The sequence below is a fragment of the Saccostrea cucullata genome, unplaced genomic scaffold (genome assembly GCF_032062105.1).
Source record: "Saccostrea cucullata isolate Sc308-1 unplaced genomic scaffold, CSIRO_AGI_Scuc_v1 ctg2106, whole genome shotgun sequence".
NCBI lineage: Eukaryota > Metazoa > Mollusca > Bivalvia > Ostreida > Ostreidae > Saccostrea > Saccostrea cuccullata.
Genome location: NW_026930315.1, coordinates 391,552 through 414,720, shown reverse-complemented (window position 1 = coordinate 414,720; position 23,169 = coordinate 391,552). Strand labels below are relative to the sequence as shown.

The following is a 23,169-nucleotide window of genomic DNA, read 5'->3' as shown; positions in this document are numbered from 1 at the left end:
CTGAACAATTTTTTAAAGCAATAAATTATTATATTTTTTTTTCTACTGAATGTATTTCGTAAAAGATGTACTTTATATGTGTTGTAATAAATTTGAACTTAGAACTATTTTGTTTTTATTTAAAAACACTGAAAAAAGCCTGGACGGAGAATTAGGATGATGATTGATTTATTGTTAAACCTACTACAGTGAAACCTCTTAAATCCGACACATGGGCAATACGCTTTACAGTGGTGTCTGCCATTCAATTTCATTTCTCATTTCTAAAGATTTTAAGATATTTATTTAAAAAAATAATATTTGTAATAGGTATATTTGATGTTCATGTTTTGCAGAATAATACGTCTAAGATAATATATCTTTTTCCATCCATGCGGTATTTGAATAGATGAGCATTTCTTATCCATTAATCTACTATACAAAAACCTGTTAAACAGATGTAAGTGGGTTTTTTATATCATGGAGAAAATAAACTAAATAGTTGGCCTCAGACGTATTGAATATTTCTTCCTACAAATCTAATTATACCATAAATATGTCAATAGCTTGAGATATACGTGTGGCAAGAAACGCAATGATACTAGATTTGCAAAGATACTAGAGTATTATCTTAAATTACATTAAACAACATTTTCTGAAGATCAATATCTTTTATTGCTACAGAAAATCATTTGAAAAAAGAATAAAAGTTAGATCTTTCTGCTCTTGAATGCACAAGATACCATCATCGTAGCCTAATATCGATACTGTATTTTTTGGTTTATTTTATTTCAATACACTACAACACAGAGCGGGGGTAAAAAGGTTACAGTGTATAATATGCGTTTTATTCTGACGACACAAACGTTCAATGCCGTGCAAGAGCAAAATCATAAGCGAAAATCAAAAACAAAAAAATAATTATTTAGATTGATTGTTACTTACATTAGAGATAATTCAAGTATTCTAAATAATAAATCAAATTTGCAAACAAGACAAGGAGTTAGAAAAAGTAAAATATGAAATATAATCACTGATTCATTTTTTTTTTAAATATGTTGTCTCATATATCTGCAACGATTTGTACAAACAAATGTTCATAATGCACATATGGCGCATTACTCAATATGTTTGCAATTATGGACTTCCTCTTTAAAAAAAAAAAGACTCAATGCTTAAATAAAGGCACAATCATCATCATATGTGTTAAAACAAGTCTTTTATATTTTCCAATGTGTAGACTATGATACATATATCAAAAAATATTATAGACTGCAACTTATATTTAAATAAATAGGAAAAGTTTTTGGGAGCTAATTATGAAATTCAAAGATGCATTTCTGAAACAAAGGTGCTATCGTACTGCAGCTTATGATAGATGTCGTTTTCAGGTCAAACACCAAGGTCAAGAAAAATTATTTTTGGTGCCAAAAAATTCCTCATACTGAGCCCACCTTTGAAAAATAAAAATAAAAACAAGGGGCCCAAGGGCCTTGTAGGTCACATCAGTATCATGTAACCACTTTCCAACAATTAAATTTGGTTCGTGTCTTAAACCAGAGGCCATGAAATTTACAATTTTGAAATAATTGCTTATCATAGTTATAAACTAAGCATGCCTACTCTTAATATCCAGAGGTAGAACAGAATAACAAAGGGAAAATGCACTTCCACTGAACAAGAGGCCCATGGGCCACATCGCTCACCTGAGAAGCTTTGACGATTCCGTTCTTTACCAGATTTCCCCTTGTAATACATATTGTGACCCCACCCTACACAATTGATCATAATTTAAACAATTTGAAATCTACACTACCAAAGGATGCTTTGATTCAACATCGTAAAACTTTGATTCCTTATTGTGGCCCCGCCCTACCCCAGGGGTCATGATTAGAACAATTTAGAATCTACACTACCCCAGGATGCTTCCACATAAGTTTCAGCTTTTCTGGCCCAGTGGTTCTTGAGAAGATTTTTTAATGACCCCACCTTATATTTGTAGTTTCTTGATTATCTCCCCTTGTGAGGGGACTTGGCCCTTTATTTTAACAATTTAAATTCCCCTTCACCCAAGGATGCTTTGTACCAAGTTTGGTCAAAATTGGCCCAGTGGTTCTTGAGAAAAAGTCGAAAATGTGAAAATTTTACAGAAGGACAGACAGACAGACGGACGGACGACGGACAAAATATGATCAGAAAAGCTCACTTGAGCCTTCGGCCTTAGGTGAGCTAAAAACCAGTTGTACACCCTACCCCAAAGGAACCACTGACCATGGGGCCACATATTTCAAAATTTTGGAAAATTTATTATAAATTTTATTTCATCATAAATCGTAGATTAATACCAAAGAGCAGATTTCAAGCATTGATTTATTTTCAGACTATGTAACCCCCACCCCACCCCGATACCCTTGACCCATGAGGCATAAAATTAACCATATTTGAAGAGGCACTCTTGCTCATCATAACTATATATACTCGAATCAAAAGCATATTACCCACGTGCAAAGATACAATTTTCAAATAATTAATTTTCTTTATATAATCAAAAGAGCCCCACCCCTTAAACCAAATGTCAAATCACATGACACAGGGGCTATAAAATCAAAAAAATGGTCGAGGCATTATAACTACATACTAAGTTAATTTACTTAATACCCGGGAGCTAGCTGAGAAGAAGATTTTTAAAGAATTAATGTATTTTCACTATAATCATTAGAGTCCCGCCCTTACACCAGAAACCCTGACCCAAGAACCGTAAAATTCACAATTTCGGAAGAGGCACTCTTGCTAATCAAAACTATGTACTTAGTTAGTTTATTTAATACCAAGGAGCAGAGAAGAAGACTTTCAAAGATTTAATGCATTTTCACTATATAATCAATAGAGCCACGCCCTAACACTAGAACCCCTGACCTTGGGGCCATAAAATTCACAATTTTGGAAGAAGCACTCTTTCTAATCAAAACTATCTACTTAGTTTATCTAATACCCGAAGCAGAGAAGAATATTTTCAAAAAATTTATGCACTTTCACTATATAATCAATAGAACCCAACCCTGACACCAGAACCCCTGACCCTGGGGCCATGAACATCACAACTTTGGAAGATGCACTCTTGCTCATAATAACTATCTTCTTAGTTTATTTAATACCCAGGAGCAGTGGAGAAGATTTTCAAAGAAATGATGCATTTTCATTATATTATTTCTATAGCCCCACCCTAGCACTAGAACCCCTGACCCCTGTGCTATAAATTTCATAATTTTGGTAGAGGACTCACTGCTCATTACATTCATGCCAAAAGTTTGCCTGCTTGATGTCCAGGAGTAAAGAGGAACATTTTTAAAGATTGAATTACGTTTAGAGGTTTTGGTTCCACCCCTCAGACCTCAGGAAGGTGGGGACCATAAAATTCAAAATTTTTGTTCCCCTTCACGCATAGATGCTGTATACCAAAGTTGGTTAAAATTGGTTTTGTGGTTTCAGAGAAGAAGCTGAAAATGATTAAATGTGAACACACGACGCACGACGACGGACGAAAACGGATAGCAATAGGTCACCTGAGTTTCTCAGGTGACCTAACAATAAAAAGAAGCAACAATTTAGTAAATATTACCAAAGTTAGAAATATTCAAAAGTAGGTCAAACTTGACATGGTCAATGAGTCAATATTGATGATGCCCAAAATAATTTCACAGAAACATTCAAAAGTTCTTACCAATTTTTTTCAAAAGAAGGTCAAAATTTGGGGTCCAAGTAAAGTATTATTGGTTTTCAAGAAAAGCTCTTACCACAAAAAAGCGGTAAAATAGTAAACCCCTGATAATAAATATCCAGGAGGTACGGCCAAATTTAACTCTTTTTGAAAAGTGGGTATAATCCATAAGTTCAAGGTCAAACGTCATTGCGGCTGGTACTCGATAGAATGTCTTGTCAAAATAATGATCATGGAGCGTATATACTGGTCCGATTTGTAGAAAAATATACTTCTAACGGCAAATAATTATTATTTGGTCCAGCCTAGTTTTTTACCCTATTTTGGGTATGCTGAATCCGAAAAAAATATGCTGGCTTTCATGAAAATGACGTCAAAGAGGTCAAAATGGCGATTCAAAATGGCGGACATCAATTTTTTTCAAATTTTCTCTTAATATCGTTCAAAAAGTAGAAATAGTGTAAGAATACTTCACTGAGTGTAATACAAGTATAAAAATGATAATGGAATGCTAACATTATTAGTTTAACTCTGAAAATTTAGTCGATTCTACACTTAATTCGAATTCTCTCTGATTTTGTTGTCTATTGTTCTATATTCTTTTTTTGTTTAGGATTTTACAATTGCAAATATCAATGTACTGCAGATTTGTATTTTGTCCTCTGCATCTCACTATTCTATAATTGAATGATGGTGCAGCTGTAAGTTTAAAGTCAAAATGGCGATTCAAAATGGCGGACATTCATCTTTTTTTTCAAATTATTTCTTAATGTCGTTTACATATGAGAAAGGATTGGTGAATATCTTACTGAGCGTGTTACAACTATGTAAAATGCCAACAAAACACTAATTTGATTACTTTAAATCGGAAATTTAAGTCATTTATATTTGAAATGTTTTAATTACTTCAAAATATTGATTCAAAATGACGTCTGAAACACTTGAATTTCGTAGAAACTGCTTAAGGTAGGTCCCTACTCGTGGAATTAATTGGTTAACAGTGCAATTTTTGTCCTGATTTACATAGATAGATACTTTATCTACTTCAAAAGGACAAAAAGTAGATAGATAATTTATATATTTAATGAGATAGGGTGTCAAACACTCATGTACCGTCTTGTACCAAAAACAAAATCACGACTGTTATAAAGACGGTCTACATTTTATGTCATAGGACACGGCAAATAAATTCTTTTAAACATAAATCACAAGGATAAGGATAATAATGAATAATTTCAGGCTGCAGTACACATTACTGGTTGAAACTAAGAAAATATTGAAGAATTAATCTCATTTTACTAATAAAGTAACTGAACTCAAAACACAAATAAAGCTCTCTACTATAATAATTTATTTGTTTACCCTTATTTTTTTGTCTTTATTTATGTCAACCGATACTTGAAGTATCTTTTAGGCATAATAAATGTATTGTTAATCTGTCTTTTCACCGAGATATGGGGTAAAACATACAGGTACTCCTATTGCAGTTTAATAGCTAAAGTCTTTTATGTCAACAAAAATATTTATAAATCGGCTAAAAAGTGAAATATTCTTTTTAAAAACAATCTTATCAAAATTTGTCCACCCGTTCCTAATCATAAACATAAATTTTATTCTCACATTTAATTCTGAATATTTTATATACAAGGGGGGGGGGGGTGTCCACTACTAATGATACGACTTTCCTGGATGCCTATTATTACTTACAATATATTATAAGCAAGATATACAATGTCTTGCAAGCAGAATATGTCTAAAATTATTTCATATGCAAGTTGCAACATCAGTAGACAGTGTTGATTTTTTTTATTATGTACATCTACCTTCATTCGTATGTAGAAAATTTGCCATCAAAACGAAAGTAGGAAAATCCCATCTGCATATCATACCAATATTGTGCACAAATAAAAACAATGAACGAAAAGTATTATTTAATGACTTTTATTTAATGACTTAAGAGCAAATTATTTGCTACGTTTTCTGTAAATAGATATCAGAAATATTGGAGTTGCATGTACCAATCTTCCAATGCAATCATAAACGCATAGTATCAATAAATCATCCTAGGTAAAATATATTTGAAATGACTGCATTCGACCTCGCGCTTTCCTGTATAAATCTCAATCCTTGCACAAAAATACCCTCAATCATCTTATACACCCCTCCAACACTTCTGTAGACATGTTTACGTTCTTGCTAATGTTATATGAACCATAATATTAAAACCGAAAACGGCTAATTCCGGCTTCCGGTTTACCACGAGTAGGCCCCTACTTTAATTCTAAGTCGTTTTGCAGAAAATAAATAACAATTTGTTTTTTTATATATAGTATATTGATTTGTCCATTAGATATGTACAATCAAAAAATGATAGAAAAGATTAATTTTTTCTGGAAATAGTTAAAACAAACTCGACTTAAGAGTTTCCAAATTTTCCCCCTTCGTTATTGACCGCGTTCCATTTAGCCTTTGAGCCCATGTCCACCTAAAATCACACCCGAATCCTGTCATTATCATCTCGCACTTCTACCTCAACATCCCTCGGCACACCATCCAATATAACTGAAAGAATTTTTTTCCGATTTCATCGAACACTTTGTTCTAGTTTTTTAGCACTTATAAGACCTTAGTATTATCCCCTAACATCTCTTTTTCCAACTTTTATCGCTATATATGTTTCAGTCTTTGGAATTTTGGAATTTTCAACATTCAAGTAAAATGGTGCCCCATGTCAAGATGACAACCCCCTTGGTACGTAAAAGATCGTTTCTCTGGAGTTCAAAAATGAGTTAGCTCACGGGGGGCCGCCAGAGAAACCAAAATCCTTCAAAAACCGATTATTTAAACTAATATTCCGCCGAAAAATGGCTGAAAAATTACCATATACAATCAATCAACCAACACTTAAGGAACAACACATTTATGTTCGAATGTTATAAGTCTAATATGTTTTCCAAAACCTTGTGCAAAATGAACTAGAGGTACTGTGAGCAATTAGCTCACTAAATGGTACCCTGTATCCCATATGAATAAAATGACAGAATCCATGTTTTGCTATGGAAAACCCAGAATATGTGTCAGATCAAAAAGTAATAGAGGAGGTTTTAATGGCAATATGTAATAAAGATTCTGTGAAAGTTTCATCAAATATCATTCAGTGGTATGAGAGGAGTTGCGGATAAGAGATGGGTATCCCAAAGAGTAACAGACGGACGGACATACCGATTACTCTATACTCTCCCGCTTTTCAAGTGGGGGTATAAAAATCTCTGATATTTAAGACATGTAGCTCTTTATTTTTTGATCTCGTAGATTTGCTGTCTTTTAGGGTAGAAAGGTCATTTTATTAGCAAGAAAATTCTCAAACTTTATCATCTGGAATCATATTGTGTGCATACTTTGGTGAGAAAACTTGTAAAATTATGCAATTTAAGGGCGCCTGCAGATTCCTCGTGATTCCAATCACTTACAAGCTTCTGTACCAATAGGCCTAAGCCATTCTTGATTTCGATCTAGTCAACACTTCTCTTGACAAGAAAATTTTCTTGAACACTTCAAATTTATCCACAATCCTTTTTTTTTTTTTAGAATAGTGTAAGGTTGTATCAGGAATTGAGAGGGGATTGAACACTAACTTTTTCTTTTTTCAGATTTTGTAAATTTCAAAATTTTTAAATTTATATACACCGTTCAAAACAAAATTATCCGTTCACAGCATTAAATATTTGAGAATGCATACATTTGAGTTTTTGACTGAAAATAACAAAATGCAAATGTAGGGACACAGAATCAGAGCTGGACAATCAAGAAAATTAATGGTTTACGTACATTATATTATACTGATAATTCTTAATGAATATGTTTATATCGATAAATAATGAGTAATATTCAAATTTATATGATGTAACAATTACTAGCCCTCAAATTGGTCGTGGTCCATTATTTTAAAAACCATAATAAGTTATGTTGCACTAGACCTTCAACATGAACATAAACATTAATTTTTTTCTACACTGGACTAAAAATAGATCAAGAATTTCCAACAACTTAATGTTCACTCGCCTTAATGCTCGGTGGATACTGCTCTTGGGGTAGCTTAATTTTCATTTTGTCCTCAAAACAGCAATTATTGTATGATATATTTTTTTTATATGAAGAAGCATTGGGAGACAGGTAATAGGTCAAATGTCTTCGAAATTATCGTCAAAAATTTCTCTTAATAATAAGCATGTTATAAAAATCTGAAGTCATTAACAAAAATATCCTCCAATTGCAACTTTCATAGCATAAATTTTTTCATGAATTAAAGAAAACAAACTGTAATTAATTTTCTGCAAAACTAACCAGAATTAAGCAGTTTGGGTATTTTATGAAAAAAAAGTGTATAAGACGTCATTTGAATTTTCATTTTTAGCTAATTTCAAAATACAAAATTTTCCGATTTAAAGTGATCACATTAGTGTTCTATTGTCATTTTACATAGTTGTACTACGCTCAGTAAGATATTCACAAATCCTTTCTCCTATGTAAACGACATTAAGAATTAAATAATTTGAAAAAAAGATGAATACCCGCCATTTTGAAGCGCCATTTTGACTTTAACTTACAGTTGCACCATCATTCAATTGTAGAATAGATGCAGAGGAAAAAAAATACAAATCTGCAGTGCATGGATATTTGCAAATGTAAAAAGAAAAAAAGAATATAGAAACAATAGACAAAAAAATCAGAGAAAATTCGAATTATGTGTAGAAACGACTAAATTTTCTGAGTAAAACTAATAATGTTAGCATTCTATTATATTTTCTTTAGTTTTTATTACACTGAGTTAGATATTCACTCATTACTTCTCCATTTTGAACGACATTAAGAGAAAATTAGAAAAATTGGATGTCCGCCATTTTGAATCGCCATTTTGACCTCTTTAAGGACGTTCGATCCTGATATTTTGAGCGTATTTCGCGCAGGTCCTTTATTTATAAAATTAAGCATCATTTTTAGGTTCTAACAATAAAACTTAATTCTACAATGCAAATTAAACTATACTCAATGATTGATTGATTGATTTTATATTGTTTAACGCCGAGTCAGCAATTTTTCAGCCATATTTCGGCGGATATACTCAATGAAAAAACGCGATTAAATTCCATTCAAGTAGAATTAAGTTAGGGACTATATTTTGTGGCGGAAGTTTTTTTAGACGAAAATGGTCAGTTTTTTCCATTTGAACTATAACAGTACTGTTAATTTTGGATGCCTATTTTTCCATGCAGCTGGTTGCATACGAAGCTGTTTTTTGCAGTGAAATATGTTATGCTGGTTCTGAAATATCGATGAAATTATTTCTTATGAATTCTATCAACAAATTGTGACAAATATAGTAAATATATTCTGAAAATCCGGGAAAAAATTGAGCCAATTTTAACGTAAAATTCACAGTTTTTTAGTAATATCTGAAAATGTACATCATATACCCCCCACTTTTGATGTTCTTTTCTAAATATTCAAGATAACTTTGACCTATTTGCTTAAAATCAGAAAAAGTTTAAGACTTTAAAATAATTTTCTTGCTTATTATATTTTCAATGCCGGGAAATTTACATTTTACTAGTGCAGAAAGGTCAAATAATTGATTACGCGAAGCAATTTGAAACTTTTTCTTAGTCACAATTTTTAAGTGTCTTTTTTTAAACAGACTTAGAGTTCATTTTGTTTCATGCTTTAATTGGATAAAAAAATTGGTGGGAAAACGTCAAAGATGTAATGTTTAATTAAGACACAAATTTCAGTGCAGAAAGGTCATATTAAATGTACTTTAGCGCTAAAAGAAGCATATTCACCCCCATTTTTTGATTTGAATTTTAATTAAGCTATGTATGTAGAAACTAAAAAAATACTTGGCAAAAAAAGTTTAAGACTTTAAATATCAGGATCGAACGTCGTTAATGCCATTTTCATGAAGGCCAGCATATTTTTTCGGATTCAGCATACTCAAAATAGGTTAAAAAAACTATGCAGGACCAAATAATAATTGTTTGCCGTTAGAAGTTATTTCTAGCCTTCTTTTTAAAAATCAGGACCAGATTAGTATGTATGGCACGCCAAATTCACAAAAATGAGCTAAACCTAGTTTCACAATTGATAAACTAGGTTTATCGACTGTAAACTATAGTTTACAAACCGTAAACTATAGTTAACGATTCGTTAAGTATAGTTTTCATCTGTAAAATTATATTTAACGGTTGTTAACTATAGTTTACGAATGCTAATCTAAGTTTATCTGTCTGAAATAACAATCGTAAACTATAGCATAGACCTAAAACGAAGGGACCGCCGACTCCTATGACGTCACAATAGATATCACTATACGATCTCCCTCCGATTGTAGCGCCCTCACCGGGATGTATAGAAAACAGCCGGCATTACAAAGATCATCGTCGCAAACCACGGCCAAAATGTACGATCCTCTCCCATTCTGGCCGTGGTTGAACGAGGCGAGAATTCTTCGTAGCTCATTAAAATATTGACCAATGCGAGTAAAGCATAGTCGGATGATGAACTTTATCGTGATCTTTCAATATCCAATCGCAGTATAGGAAATATTTCTTGTATATACAGTTGACGTCAGTTGTTGATTTCAATTGCGATGGAAACAAAACTTGCCACTGACTGAATATGACGTCACAATAGAGAGGCGTGAATATTCAAGATTACGACACTTTTTGTGATCAAGCAGCCACGGGTAGGAGAGAGCTATATATGCGGACTCCGGACCGTGGTTTGAGACGATGTACAAAGATAACGTTATTTACATCTACATTTTCGAGATATTATAGCATTAAATGAATTAAACTTTTGCCGAATGTAACAAATTCTTTTTACTAATACACTAAAGAGTTCCTTGAGCAGCTTTTGAGGTATTTATCTTGTTTTTAGTGTGTAAAAAAGCTATGCCATGTATACAATTTTAGTATTTAACATGACAGATGATGACGTACCATGATCACAGAGAAACTGTTAAAATGCATGCGAGGTTGCTCAAGATGCTGCTCGATGAAAAAAAGTTCATATATGAGAAACAGATAGGCCTATTAATACGTTTATTTTTTGAAAGAGCAGAGATCTTACGATTAAAAGCAATGTTTGACAACGCTGATAGTTCGTAACAGGCCCTCATGTGGCACCCTATCGTGACTATGGTATACGGTAACACCAGTAAGGAGTAGACATTTATAATCAACACGAGTATTCTTTGACAAGCCTATAGCCCCCCCCCCTTTCATTTTTTTCGCAAAGATATGATGAAGGCATTGATCATTGGGGCGTGGGTTAGCCCCCCCTTTCCCCCAATTTCGACAGGCACGTTATATATAGTTTAAGCCAACAAATGGATAAGCGCCAAAGTGGTAGTGTTTTTATAAAAATTTGGTAATGGAAGAAGTTCGATCCTAATAACAACCCCCTCTTTTTTTGCTTGACTAACTTTTTATGGGTTTGAAATTTAGCATAGGGCTAAAAGGTAGTTCGATATTTATGCGCACAAACTTGATATGCATCGCTAAAAAAAAGAAGAAAGAAAAGTTGATCCCATTTAAATATGATTCTTTTACAGTGTAATAAAAAAGAACATTTTCCGCGACTAAATAACAAGGTATAGGGAGTATAATTTCATAAAAAGACAACAAAACAAAAAAAATAAGATTTACAAGTGCCTGTGTGTTTTGAGCTACAGTAAGTTAATAAGTTATTAAAACTTCTATTTAGGCAGTGGGTTAAAGATCAAACAGTTTAATCATAGTGGCAGTAGAACTTGTATACATGTATATAAAATATTTACTTACTAGTGTTTGTTATTCAAGGCTGCTGATAAGATTGAACATGATGCTCAGCGATTATTATTTTGTACTTTGCAGTTTTGATCGATGACGTTGAAAATAATTATTTTAAAATTAAATATGCCATGCATGTACATCTAAAGCAGTGCTCACTTATACAAACTCACTATGGAAATGGCTGACTTTTTAAACTGTAAAATCACAAAATTTCAAGAAGTAACTCCCATATTCAATTTTAAACCATGCATAATTAATGTTAATTATCAGTGCTTTTCACTGCTTTAAGTTAATGAATAGCCTTTTTAATAAATAAAAAAGTGGAAAAGTCTAAAATGTAACAAAGATTTTAATAATACTGTAAAAGTACTTTATTCCACGGGGTCATAATTCCGCGGAATCAGAATTTCTATTCAATCCGCGGGTATGAAATTACGCGGATATCTTGGATTGTCGTTATAAGTCCTTAATGAATCTTTAATACACTGTGACAAATATTCGCGGAAAAAGTGTGTACGCGTACATAGCGGAAATTAATCCCACGCGGTAAAAAGTACGTCTACAGTATTTCATTACAGTCATATTAAATTACAGTGTATTTAATATTTATATTGATGCATGTTGTCTTTGAGTTATGATATACAAAAGTTAATAATAATCACAAGTATTATTTAGAGAACGACACGGGTTCTGTATCGTAGATACAAATTTGGGGGTGGACAAGTGCGCAAGCACGAGTCTCCACCCCCAAATTTGTATCTACGATACAGAACCTGTCGAGTTCTCTAAATGATTTGTGACACGATCAATCAAAAATAACTCCGCCCACTTTACATGCTTTATAACTTTGCAGCATCCAAACTTCCGCCAGAGTTCTGTAGATGAGGCCCCGACGGGGAGTTCGCATCCGCAGTATACATATTTTCACGGAAAACGTAAAATTCGGTCAGATTAATTTTGACAACTTAACGGGGTAGACGTAATCGAGTGATAGTCACTCTTAATGGATAAAGTGGAGGATTTAACCCTTATTGTTATGATCTATAAATGTAGATTTATTATAATATTTTTCAGGGGTCTAACCTTAAAATCCCGGTTTGACTAGATTTTCAAAATCAGGATTTACAGAAAATTCGACGATGGACTCTGATATCACAGATTTTTATTTTCTAATTGAATTGCGACATTAAAAACGAATTGAAAGAGATCGACGTGTGGCTGTCGTAAGCGAGAAGGATTTTTAAAAATAAAAACGCGAAGATGGACTTGAATGATTTTGCACGAGGATAGTGGATGTTTTCCGTTATTGCGAATTTTCTTTTCGTTTGGATCAAAATTACGTGTATATTATGTTTTCCGTTATTGTGAATTTTCGTTTTCCTTTGGATCTAAATTACGTGTAGATTCTGTGTGGAATAAGTGTTTATTGACATTTTACATTCTCAGGATTAAAACCGGGTATTGCTCTAAAATTTATTATTGGAAAACATCAGCATTTTACTATTTGTACGTGCTTTTGCTAAATTGAATCAGATATATTTTTAGACCGTGCTGTATTTTAGATACAAAATAGTTGGCTAATACAGAACGGAAAGTAGCTCCGCCCACAAAAGTGCCGTCCTGTATTGCTAATACAGAACAGTAAACTTCAAAGAAAAACACCGCCATCGAGTCACAATCTGGATATACACAGTATAGTTGAAAAAATTGGAGTTCTAAACATGATAATTAAATAATTGAAATCCAGTTATGTGCAACTCATTCGTGCATACATGGGACACACCACTTGGCACTTTTGTTGATTTAATCCTGTGCAGGTTTGTAACCAACCATTGTTCTTTCACATTTGACTTATTATACCAGAGTGAGATGGTACATGGCATGGTACATGTTCTCAAACATTTTCCATAGAGTTTGGTTGAAAAGTGGACAGGCTATGTACAAATCCTGTGGGGAAAAATAAAAAATACCCCTTAGAAAATCTTTTGATCACTGATAATGCTGTAATCCTAAATTAACACGATTAATAAATCTTTTAAGAGTTATAACTAACTTTTTAAAAATACATAAGTATGTAGATCATTAACGGGAACATCTCTAAATTGTTGAACGACACTTCACGATGTATTTATTATTTTATCGGTTTATATCAATTCAGCATAGATATGAAATTGGTCGTTGTTTTAAAAATACTGGTAGAAAATTGTTTCCTTATTTTGTAAATTAAATAAGAATATAAATTATGTACTACCGTAAAATATAATCGACAACATTCAAGAGATGTCACGTCGCAATCAGCTGATGTCTGCAGTTAAAACGTTTCCATCGACTCCACAGCGTAAAGTTATAAGTTCCGAAGTAGTCAGTCGATATCATTTCGTCATGGAAAGCTTAGATAAGTGATTGATTTTTCTAATTTGTTGTTATTTCCTTAAAGAATGCAAAAAATCATGATGCGACAACAGTGATTTCATTACAGGAAGTCTGTTTCTATACATCCCGGTGAGGGCGCTGCAAGCGCAAGAAGATAGTGATTATGACGTCATAAGTCGGCGGTCCCTTCGTTTTAGGTCTATGACTATAGTTAAGAGTTGTTAATCATAGTTTCACAAATCGTGAAACTATATTTATCAGATCGTTAACTATAGTTAACGGTTTGTAAACTATAGTTTATAAATTGTGAAACTGTATTTATCAGATTATATATGTTTTGCAATCGCAAATGATTGTTTTCGGTGTTAAGTATAGTTTACGCTTGTGAAACATAGATTATTGCGTTAACTATGTTTTACAGATGTAAAATATAGATTAACGTTGTTAACTATAGTTTACAGTCCGTAAACTATAGTTTACAACCGATAAACCTAGTTTTTTTTTGTGAATTTGGCGTGCCATACATATGATATCACTTGACTTAACCGTTCAATGGCCATGGCTAAGATTAAAATTATGAAAATTTCTTTAAAAATTAGTCAAACTTCAAGTTCAAAGTAAAGATGTCAAAGATATTAGTACGAAAGAAAAAGTTATCACATATGGAATACACCGGTAAAATATAACAGCCATAGCTCATATGACCTAGGCTCAAATCCCAAAATTAAGGTCAAAATATCAAAAGAAAATATTTAAACCCATGAAAAAAATCTTTTCATATTTTATACACCTTTAAAATATGAAATCCATACCTGAAACCATTCAAACGTTATAGTCAAGATCAATTTATTTATCCACTCAAAAAAAAAAAAAAAAAAAGACAGACAGACAGACGGACGGACCGACCGTCAGAAGAAGATATATCTGCTCCTGATTCTTGGATTCATAGAAATTAATAAAAAGCACTTTGTGCTAAAAAAAATTATATGTATTGTGAGAGGCGATCCGATCGCGATTGATAAGCTTCCTTGCGAAGACATTGAGAAGCTATCCATAGTTTATTTTAAATCATGAGGATGAATCTAGATCTCTTCCGAGGAAACGAATTTACTACATTAACTTGAAAAACACTTTTAGATTATTTAGAACTTTTTACACTGTGCTTAATGAAATTAAAATTGAAATAAAAAAAATTGTAGCAAATGTTTCTTTTAATGTAAAGAAAATGAAACATTATGTAACAAAACACTCTTCTGGCTCCAAATACACTTGAGAAAAGTCACAGAATCAACCATTGAGAAAGTTTTTTTTTCAAAATAAGGTCAAAGTCTAAGATCCAAGTAAAAGGAAAAAAATATATATTGGTATTCCAGAGAAGCTCTTACCACGAGAAATAAACCGGTAAAATAGTAATTCCCTAGCACTAGTCATTCAGGAGCTACGGCCAAGGTTAAAGTTATTGAAAAGTAGGTCAAAATCCAAGTTCAAGGTCAAAAAGGTCAAAGGTCATTACTGCTGGTACTCAAGAGAAGTTCTTGACAAATAAATGAGTGTGAGGAGTATGATATCACATGATTTAGCCATTTATTAGTTATGGTTAAGATTAAATTTTTGAAAATTTCTTCAAAAGTGAATCAAACCTAAAGATCATCGTCAAAATGTCAAAAATACTTGTACCCAAGAAAACGTTTCTACACATGGAATACACCAGTGAAATATGTAAACCATAGAGCTCTCATATGATCAAGATTTAAATTAAAGAAAATTTTCCATAAGTGGCGAATTCCAAAATGAAGGTCAAAATGCCAAATAGAATAGTTAAGCCCAAGAAAAGGTCCTTTCATATTTTAAATACCTTTGAAATATCAAGTTTAAAGCTCAAACCAATCAAAGGTTATAGTCAGGGTCAATTTATTTATCCACTTACAAATAAATCAGAAAAAATAACAAACAAACAGACAAACAGACCGACCGTCAGAACAAGATATATCTAACATGATTCTGAATTACAAGTACATAGAGAATAATAAAAAGCACTTTGTCAGTTTTTTTCTAAAAAAAAATTATACGCATAATGAGAAGAGATCCGAGTTGTAAGTTTCCTTGCAAAGGTAAGGAGACACCTCAATATAACGTACATTCTGTCTATTTATAGCTTATTCAAAATCATGAGGATGGATCTAGATCTCTTCCGAATAGATGTATATACTACATACACTTGAGAAGAACTTTTTACACTGTGTTTAATGAAATTAAATATATATATATATATATATATATATATATATATATATATATATATATATATATATATATATATATATATATATATATATTGCAAATGTTTATTTGAATTTAAAGAGAATGAAACATTATGTTACAGAACACTCTTCTGGCTCCAAATAAAACGGAGAATCCTCAAAAATAAAGGGGAGTTTTGGTCCGTCTTCTCCGGTATAGTACGTGTAGTTCCTCTCAGTCACCCAGCGCCACCTGCCGTCGTTATGAAAAGTCAAAAGGAGGTCAACTGCTGTCTCACCCTCATCGTTAAAATTCCAGTTCTGATACGTCACTGGTGTCCAATCATCAAAAAGGAGTCTTTCATTGTCGTCAAATGTCAAAACATTGGCACGAAATGCAAATGAACCATTGAGATCAACTTCTGCAGAAAAGGACAAGAAAAAAAATTATATCATACTTAAGTTTGAAACACAACCGATACAATATGATTTTTTTGCTTTACGTCCTGCATGCTCTAAAAATATTATAAAATTTTATCTGCTGTATCCAAATTCAATAGACCTTAAAAAGGAATGAACCTTTTTTTTGCGTCGTGGCATATGTAGCAATAGAATATTTTCTAACGAGCATAAACATACCTTTATTTCAATTTGAAGAACAAAGGAATATAAGTACCATTAGGTGGTGTTAGATTCGAAAATGTTTTTGGATGAAATTAGAAATTAACAATTTTGATACACTGCAGAAATATATATTTTCAGATTTAATGTGCAGTTTTTTATTTAAAGTTTAAAATGTTTAAAATCAGATTTGTAGAAAGCAAAAAAAAATTATTTTACTTTTTTATCAAAGGAGTAAAAATATAATCTACATATTTTTTGATGAAAGAGTATCTATTTTTTAATCAAATGCATATTAGAGAAATTTGACAAAAATATTTTTGTTATTGTATGCATGTGATAAAAATGAAAGCATGTTATGGATAAATTGTTTAATTAATAATTGTTTAATACACCAAGGTGTACCGGGTTTACGCCTTTAAACCTCCAAAGAAACAACAGCATGTAATAACAAGATGTGTTTGTGAAACACTAATGCCGCCGTATGGCAACATAGCGAAGGTTAAGCTTTCTCAAATCCAGATCAAATATGTTGGTACTTAAAGTAAGGCCTTTCCATTGAAAACCCTTGCATCACCTGTTCAAAGGTTTCAACCAAGGTGAGCGTTTTTAAAGGTAGGACAAACTCCGATTTGTTTGTGAAAAGTAGGTCAAAAACCAAGGTCAAAGTCAAGGTGTTAAAAGTTTTGATATCCATTGAAAGGTTTTCTCACAATGACTACATAAGTGAAGTTTGAAATACCTAAACCTAACAATTCAAAAGTTATGGCCAAAGTTAAAGTTTTCTTGATAATACGGAAATATCTAAATTCAAAAGGCCAAAACTAGTGGTTTCAATAGAAAGCTCTTATCACAAAGAATTGATATTTGAAATATGAAATATCAGTTAAATTTAAAAATTAGGGCAAAAGAAAACGTTTGGATTTTTTGTGTTAAAAAGTGTCAAACTCTAAGGTCAAGGTCAAAGGGTCAATGTTTTTAATATCAAATAAAAGAATCATAAAAGTTAAAGAAAAATTTCATATGAGTGAGCAGAGGGTTTATGAACCTTAATACTTACACTTTTTCTTCTTAGCCTCAATATCCCATTCCCTCTGAGCAATCTTATGGAGTTCCTGTTAATGTAATAAGGTTTCAATTAATGTAATAGAGTTCCTGCTAATGCTATAGAGTTTCCCGTTTATATGATAGAATTCCTGTTAATGAGATAGAGTTCATGTTAATTTAATAGAGTTACTGTTAATGTAATAGAGTTTCTGTTTATGTGAGAGCATGATGTAGGTTATGTCTGTCGGAAGGTTGTAGCAGAGATTCATGCAGCTATCCATTTGCGTCATTTTTTTTTTACTCAGAGAGCTACATTTCCGCAGCTAGCATATTCAGAACAAAAGTATTACCGAGGATTGGTTCCGGACGTCGGTTCTTTGTGGAAAGAGAAACACCAGCCACTCACATTGACAAATCCCGGGGAGCATTTCAAAACCCCTGATCCGGAAATCCCAGGGGAACATTTCAAACATTTCAAAGGTTCCGAGCCCCGTGGGGATCCGGTTTTTGAATAGGTCCTCAGTACCCCCTTGCTTGTCGTAAAAGGCGACTAAATGGGGCAGTCCTTCGGATGAGACCGTATAAACCGAGGCCCCGTGTCACAGCAGGTGTGGCACAATAAAGGTCCCTCCCTGCTCAAAGGCCGTAAGTGCCGAGCATAGGCCTAAATTTGCAGCCCTTCACCGGCAATGGTGAAATATTCTGGAGAGGGACGTTAAACAGTATACAATCAATCAAAGGTTCCCAATCAATGGCGATCAAAACTGTCAAATGATATAAATTATGTGAGGGGTATATATGTCTTCTAACAGATAATACATTATTCGTAAAGGTGTTTCCACCCTCACAATTTTTACGTTTTCAAATTATGAAAACTTTCATGAACTTCAATCAACATCAGCAGGCATCTGTTAATATGCTGAAATGTCAATGATAACATTTAAGGAATATGGCTTATTTTAATCTACGGTATACACTATACATAGGCGTCAAACCGATATAAAAATAGATATTACCAGGTATACAGGCATTGAAAATTGGGATTTACCTTTTTATGTTGGTTTACCCCCCCCCTCCCCCAATGTCCATTAGCCCCCCTTTCAATTTCCTTCCAACGCCAATGCTATAACATAACTTGGGGCAGTGTAAGCTCTTTCAATTCGTAGCGGTTAAGAAAAGCGTAGTCCCAATTTCTGTTATACGTATAACATAGATAAAAAAAAGCTTAAATCTTTTTTTTTCTTTTCATTGTAGACGATAAAACATTTTTTCTCTAAAAAATGGCTTCAAATTGAGCATGCTTTAAAAGTAACATCAAAGGGGGCATTATGTTTTCAACCTAACATATTGTGAGGTATGCAACCTATAGGGTTTGGAGATAACAAACAGTATTCAGCTCAAAGTCCATAAAACAATACAAAATAAGAGCAGTGCAAACACGGATCCCCGAAACATCAGAGGTGGGATCAGGTACCATGGAGGAGTAAGCATCCCCTGCCGACCTGTCACACCCGCCGTGTGCTTCTTGCCATGATCAGGAAATACCGGAAAAAATTCGTCGTAAATTCAGTGTACAAATAATGGACTTGCAATTGGTATGAAAAACGTCAGTCAGCATTTAACTTAATGATATTTGCTGACAAGGTCAATGTTTCGATCATAGAGCTTACGAGGGTGTAAAAAATCTTTTATCCAATCAAATGACATGTTACATCTAAAATTAAATAATTTATGCTTGGTATTCTAGAGATGCATATTCATCAACTGATGTTTCTTCCTTTATCCGGCAGGGACAATATGTTTTCATGTTTGTTTCAGAAAGAACAGAAAGTACCTTTAATTTTTAAAATCTCTTTAGACAACAAATTTCAGAGTAAATGACCGCTCCCCTTATCCGTATTATACATTTTAACCATTCGGAAGGTGAGCTTTTATGTCTTTTACCTGTAACAATCCAACTCAATAAGGATACAGCTGCAATCTGAAGGCCTCTTGACATTACGTTGAAATAAATGCATTGGGTATTTCTACAACATCAAATAAATAATTTAATACCAGGAAGATAGTTTCCACAACTCTCTTTGAAAGAAGAAAATAAAAACAGGGTACTTTTGTGTAAACTTGATTTAGGTCAAATAGAGAGGAAAGGTTATAATTAAGGTCTTCCGTCTTCAGCGGAAGACCTTTCTGTTATTGTTAGGTTTCTTTTTCACTTTTATTGTTGTTTTCCTACCGATTTTGTGCACGCGATTTATAGAAAACGGCGCGGTGAATTTTCATTAAACTTTCAGGACTTATGTATCATCACTTGAACCTTATGCGTTTATTTTTATGACGTCACTTCCGGTCTGAGATATTACCGATTTTATAAATTTAAAAGGGTCGGGTTTTCCAGAGTTTTTCTGAAAAATGGGTTGAGATAGAAATATAAAACATTCAGGTACGATAGATCTATATATGTTTGTAGATATGCTTTTCGCATTTTGCCTTTTCTGGAAACGCCGCACATCGGCACTCGGTATGGCCCGAAAATAGTCCTATCACAATTTTCAAATTTTCTTACACCTTTTCTACGATATCGTTTTATCTGAAAATATTTTGTCAGAATATATAGAACAAAACAAGTGTAGAATTTGAAGATCTTTCAAATGATATCTCGAAGAAAGGACTGGCCCCTAAAATTAAGGGCCTAGAGGGGCCGAAATATTTTCCTTTATATCTCAAAAAGTATTGGGAATTTGTAATACATCAAAAAAGCAAAGTTGTTTCAAATGTCAAGTTCAATCTATTGGTGTCGTCAGAATACCTCCGTTGACGTCACTTCCGGCCATACCGGAAGTATTCAGAAAACGCGTATTTTTGCTGTTCTTGACAAGTTTTTTGGGGTAACATCTGTCACTGGGAGCATAAAAATTAATTTTCTGTCCGTCGTCGTCACTTCCGGTCAAACCGGAAGTAGCAAAAACTGGCTTAATTTTGCATTAATTAACATAGATTTAAAAGATTTAACCATTTTTGGGCGTTATTACTCATTTTTGCAAAATGGCCGAAAGTTACTTCCGGTCAAACAGGACGGAAGACCTACTCGTTGCTTTGCAACGAGCTTTGCTCTAGTTGTATTCTTTTTTCTTATTATAATTTTTAACCAAATATGGTGTATTTTTCAGTTTTTAAAGAGTGTGTATGATTTTTTTGCACTGAAGTCTATTATAGATATCCAATTTGAATGACTGATATTTTTTACTGAAATCAAAACAACAAATTATATGAAAATAAAGTACAATTGTTTAAATTTCTTGAATTAAAACTTGACGATATAAATCATGTAGAGTTATTCTTTTTGTCAAATAAAAATGATATTGGTGAAAGGAGGATAATTTATTTATTCATTTATTTTACCAGATTTATATAGCGCTTTTTTCATGGACATGTTGAAAAGATACAACAAACAAGATATAGCAATACAATACAGTGATACAAATCGAAATCGAAATTAAAACAATAACTCTAACTAAGAATAACATATACAAATTTATATTAAAAATTTACCAGTCATAAAAAGCTAATAAGACTCTAGGAATTAATTAAGCACAGATATAACATAAAATAAGATTAAAGCTGCTTAATACAAGTTTCGATGAGTTTGTAATAAAACTTAGGTTAAAAAGTTTGCATGAAAAACATAGTAGAAAGTTAAAACTTTAAAAAAAATAAATAAATGCGCTGATGTGTAAATATCACATTATAGCATCACTTTCCACTCAATATCAATCCAATGTCTTATGATTGTTAATACCTCCAGTTACTCAACATAATAGGAACGAAAAAAGTATGTTTTAAGCTGTCTTTTGAAAGCGTTAAGTGTCTGGGCGTTTCTAACTGACTCTGGCAGTGCGTTCCATAACCTTGGTGCAGCATAGCTAAAGGTAAGGTTTCCAAATGTCACAGTTCTGGAACGTGGTACTACAAGTGTTAAAGAACTTGTTATCCTTCTCTCCCTCCAGGAATTCGAATACGTGTTCAGCATATTACAGCGATGGTATTATTTTAAAAATGTGAAGACAATAGCAAAATTAAAACAATATTTATTTTGCTAAATTCTGAAAACGGCAACAAACCATGCTCAAAGACATAATTTAGATCGAGGTCAGGTTGAAGAATAAAATGTAACTGTTTTCACGAGTACACTCGCAAGTGGACATCATGTGATGAATTGAAATATTAAACAGGTCAATTGAAGACATATCAATGGAAGCGAGAAGTTTTTTTTCGAACATGTTTTTGTTAAATTAAGTGTGAGCACACGTTTGCCGGCTTTTCTCCTTTTGATATAACTTTATTTTAAACTAAAAGATATAAAACAGATCACCATCACTTCGTAAGAATGCAGCAGTAAATTTATTTGGTTGACCGGTTTCGACCAGAGGCGGTTTTGTATAACTTTATTTTGTTCAATATCCAACTACAGTTTTCTTAAGAACAACCGACAAATATGTGCTGACTATGTATTCAGACGATGAAAAACGCGTGACCCTGATTATCTATTGATATTCAAAAATCTTTTGGCACCATGCCTTCAATATTTATTTAAATTTCCTCGAAAAAAGCGTTTTAAATTCACATCCGTACCATGAATACACGGTTAAGATATCGTGGGCTCATATGATGGAAAAAATAAACATTTTTTTAAACTTAAATTTACGGCATTTTTTCTAGCCATTTAAGTCACCCATTTTTTATCAAATTATGAAAACAAACTTTTTCTGAAGAAAATAAAATCTTGGCAAAATATTCTTGTATAAGAATAGCAATGAATCATTATTTTTGGGAAAGATATAGTATCATAAATGCTAAATCTCTATAATGAACGTCTCCAAAAAAATCAATGGTGTCCTTCACATGTATGAAATAATCATGAGTCCATTTGCTCGATATTTATTTGCAAATGTTTCAAAGAAAATATTAATCATTTTTTATTTACCTTTTTCAAGAGGACAAATTTCCAGAGAGCACCCAGACACTGTGCTGTTAAACTGAGACTAAAAAAAGAACGGAAAACGACTTGTAAAGTATTATCAACTAGTGCTAATTGTAACGGGAACCGTTACAGATGTTCCCCAAACGCTCCCCAACTCCCTTCTCGTGCCATATTCCCTGTAAGTTTCATAAAAGAAGGCAAAATCTATGCATTTAAGACGTAAACAAAGTTTTCCCAAAAGTATACCAAGTATTTCAAATTTAAGCAATGCAGGCGTGCGCATGTGTGTGAGCGTAATGACGATATCATCTTGTCTACACTTTTTACTCATTGCACGTGCACGCACGTGCATGATGAAACCTTCTTGTAGGTGTCCATTAT

At 32.8% G+C, this 23,169-nt stretch overlaps 1 protein-coding gene across 7 annotated transcripts; it reads right to left on the bottom strand.

Annotated features, from left to right (window-relative positions):
- Nucleotides 1–16,217: 16,217 nt before the first annotated feature.
- Nucleotides 16,218–22,892, bottom strand: LOC134283677 (uncharacterized). 7 transcript variants are annotated; one of them, XR_009995526.1, is made up of 4 exons: nucleotides 22,792–22,892; nucleotides 19,755–19,837; nucleotides 17,824–17,878; nucleotides 16,218–16,564 (listed from the first exon to the last, which is right to left on the bottom strand). XR_009995526.1 is itself a non-coding variant. In XM_062766168.1 (3 exons), the coding sequence occupies exons 2-3, from the start codon at nucleotides 19,807–19,809 to the stop codon at nucleotides 16,275–16,277; spliced, it is 345 nt and encodes a 114-aa protein (XP_062622152.1). In that variant the 5' UTR covers nucleotides 19,810–19,837; nucleotides 22,792–22,892; the 3' UTR covers nucleotides 16,218–16,274. The 7 variants fall into 7 exon arrangements, 2 of the variants coding, with proteins under 2 accessions (XP_062622152.1, XP_062622151.1); XR_009995529.1 differs by having other exon boundaries at nucleotides 16,218–16,561; XR_009995527.1 differs by lacking the exon at nucleotides 19,755–19,837 and having other exon boundaries at nucleotides 22,792–22,886.
- Between the last annotated feature and the right edge of the window lie 277 nt (nucleotides 22,893–23,169).

Coding starts and splice junctions, on each gene's coding strand:
- LOC134283677 (XM_062766167.1), bottom strand. CDS start 18,283: ATGTTTGAAATGTTCCCCTGGGATTTCCGGATCAGGGGTTTTGAAATG. Junction 17,879..18,160: donor ACGTCCGGAACCAATCCTCG/GTAATACTTTTG, acceptor TTACATTAACAG/GAACTCCATAAGATTGCTCA. Junction 16,562..17,823: donor TGAGGCTAAGAAGAAAAAGT/GTAAGTATTAAG, acceptor TTTCTGCAGAAG/TTGATCTCAATGGTTCATTT.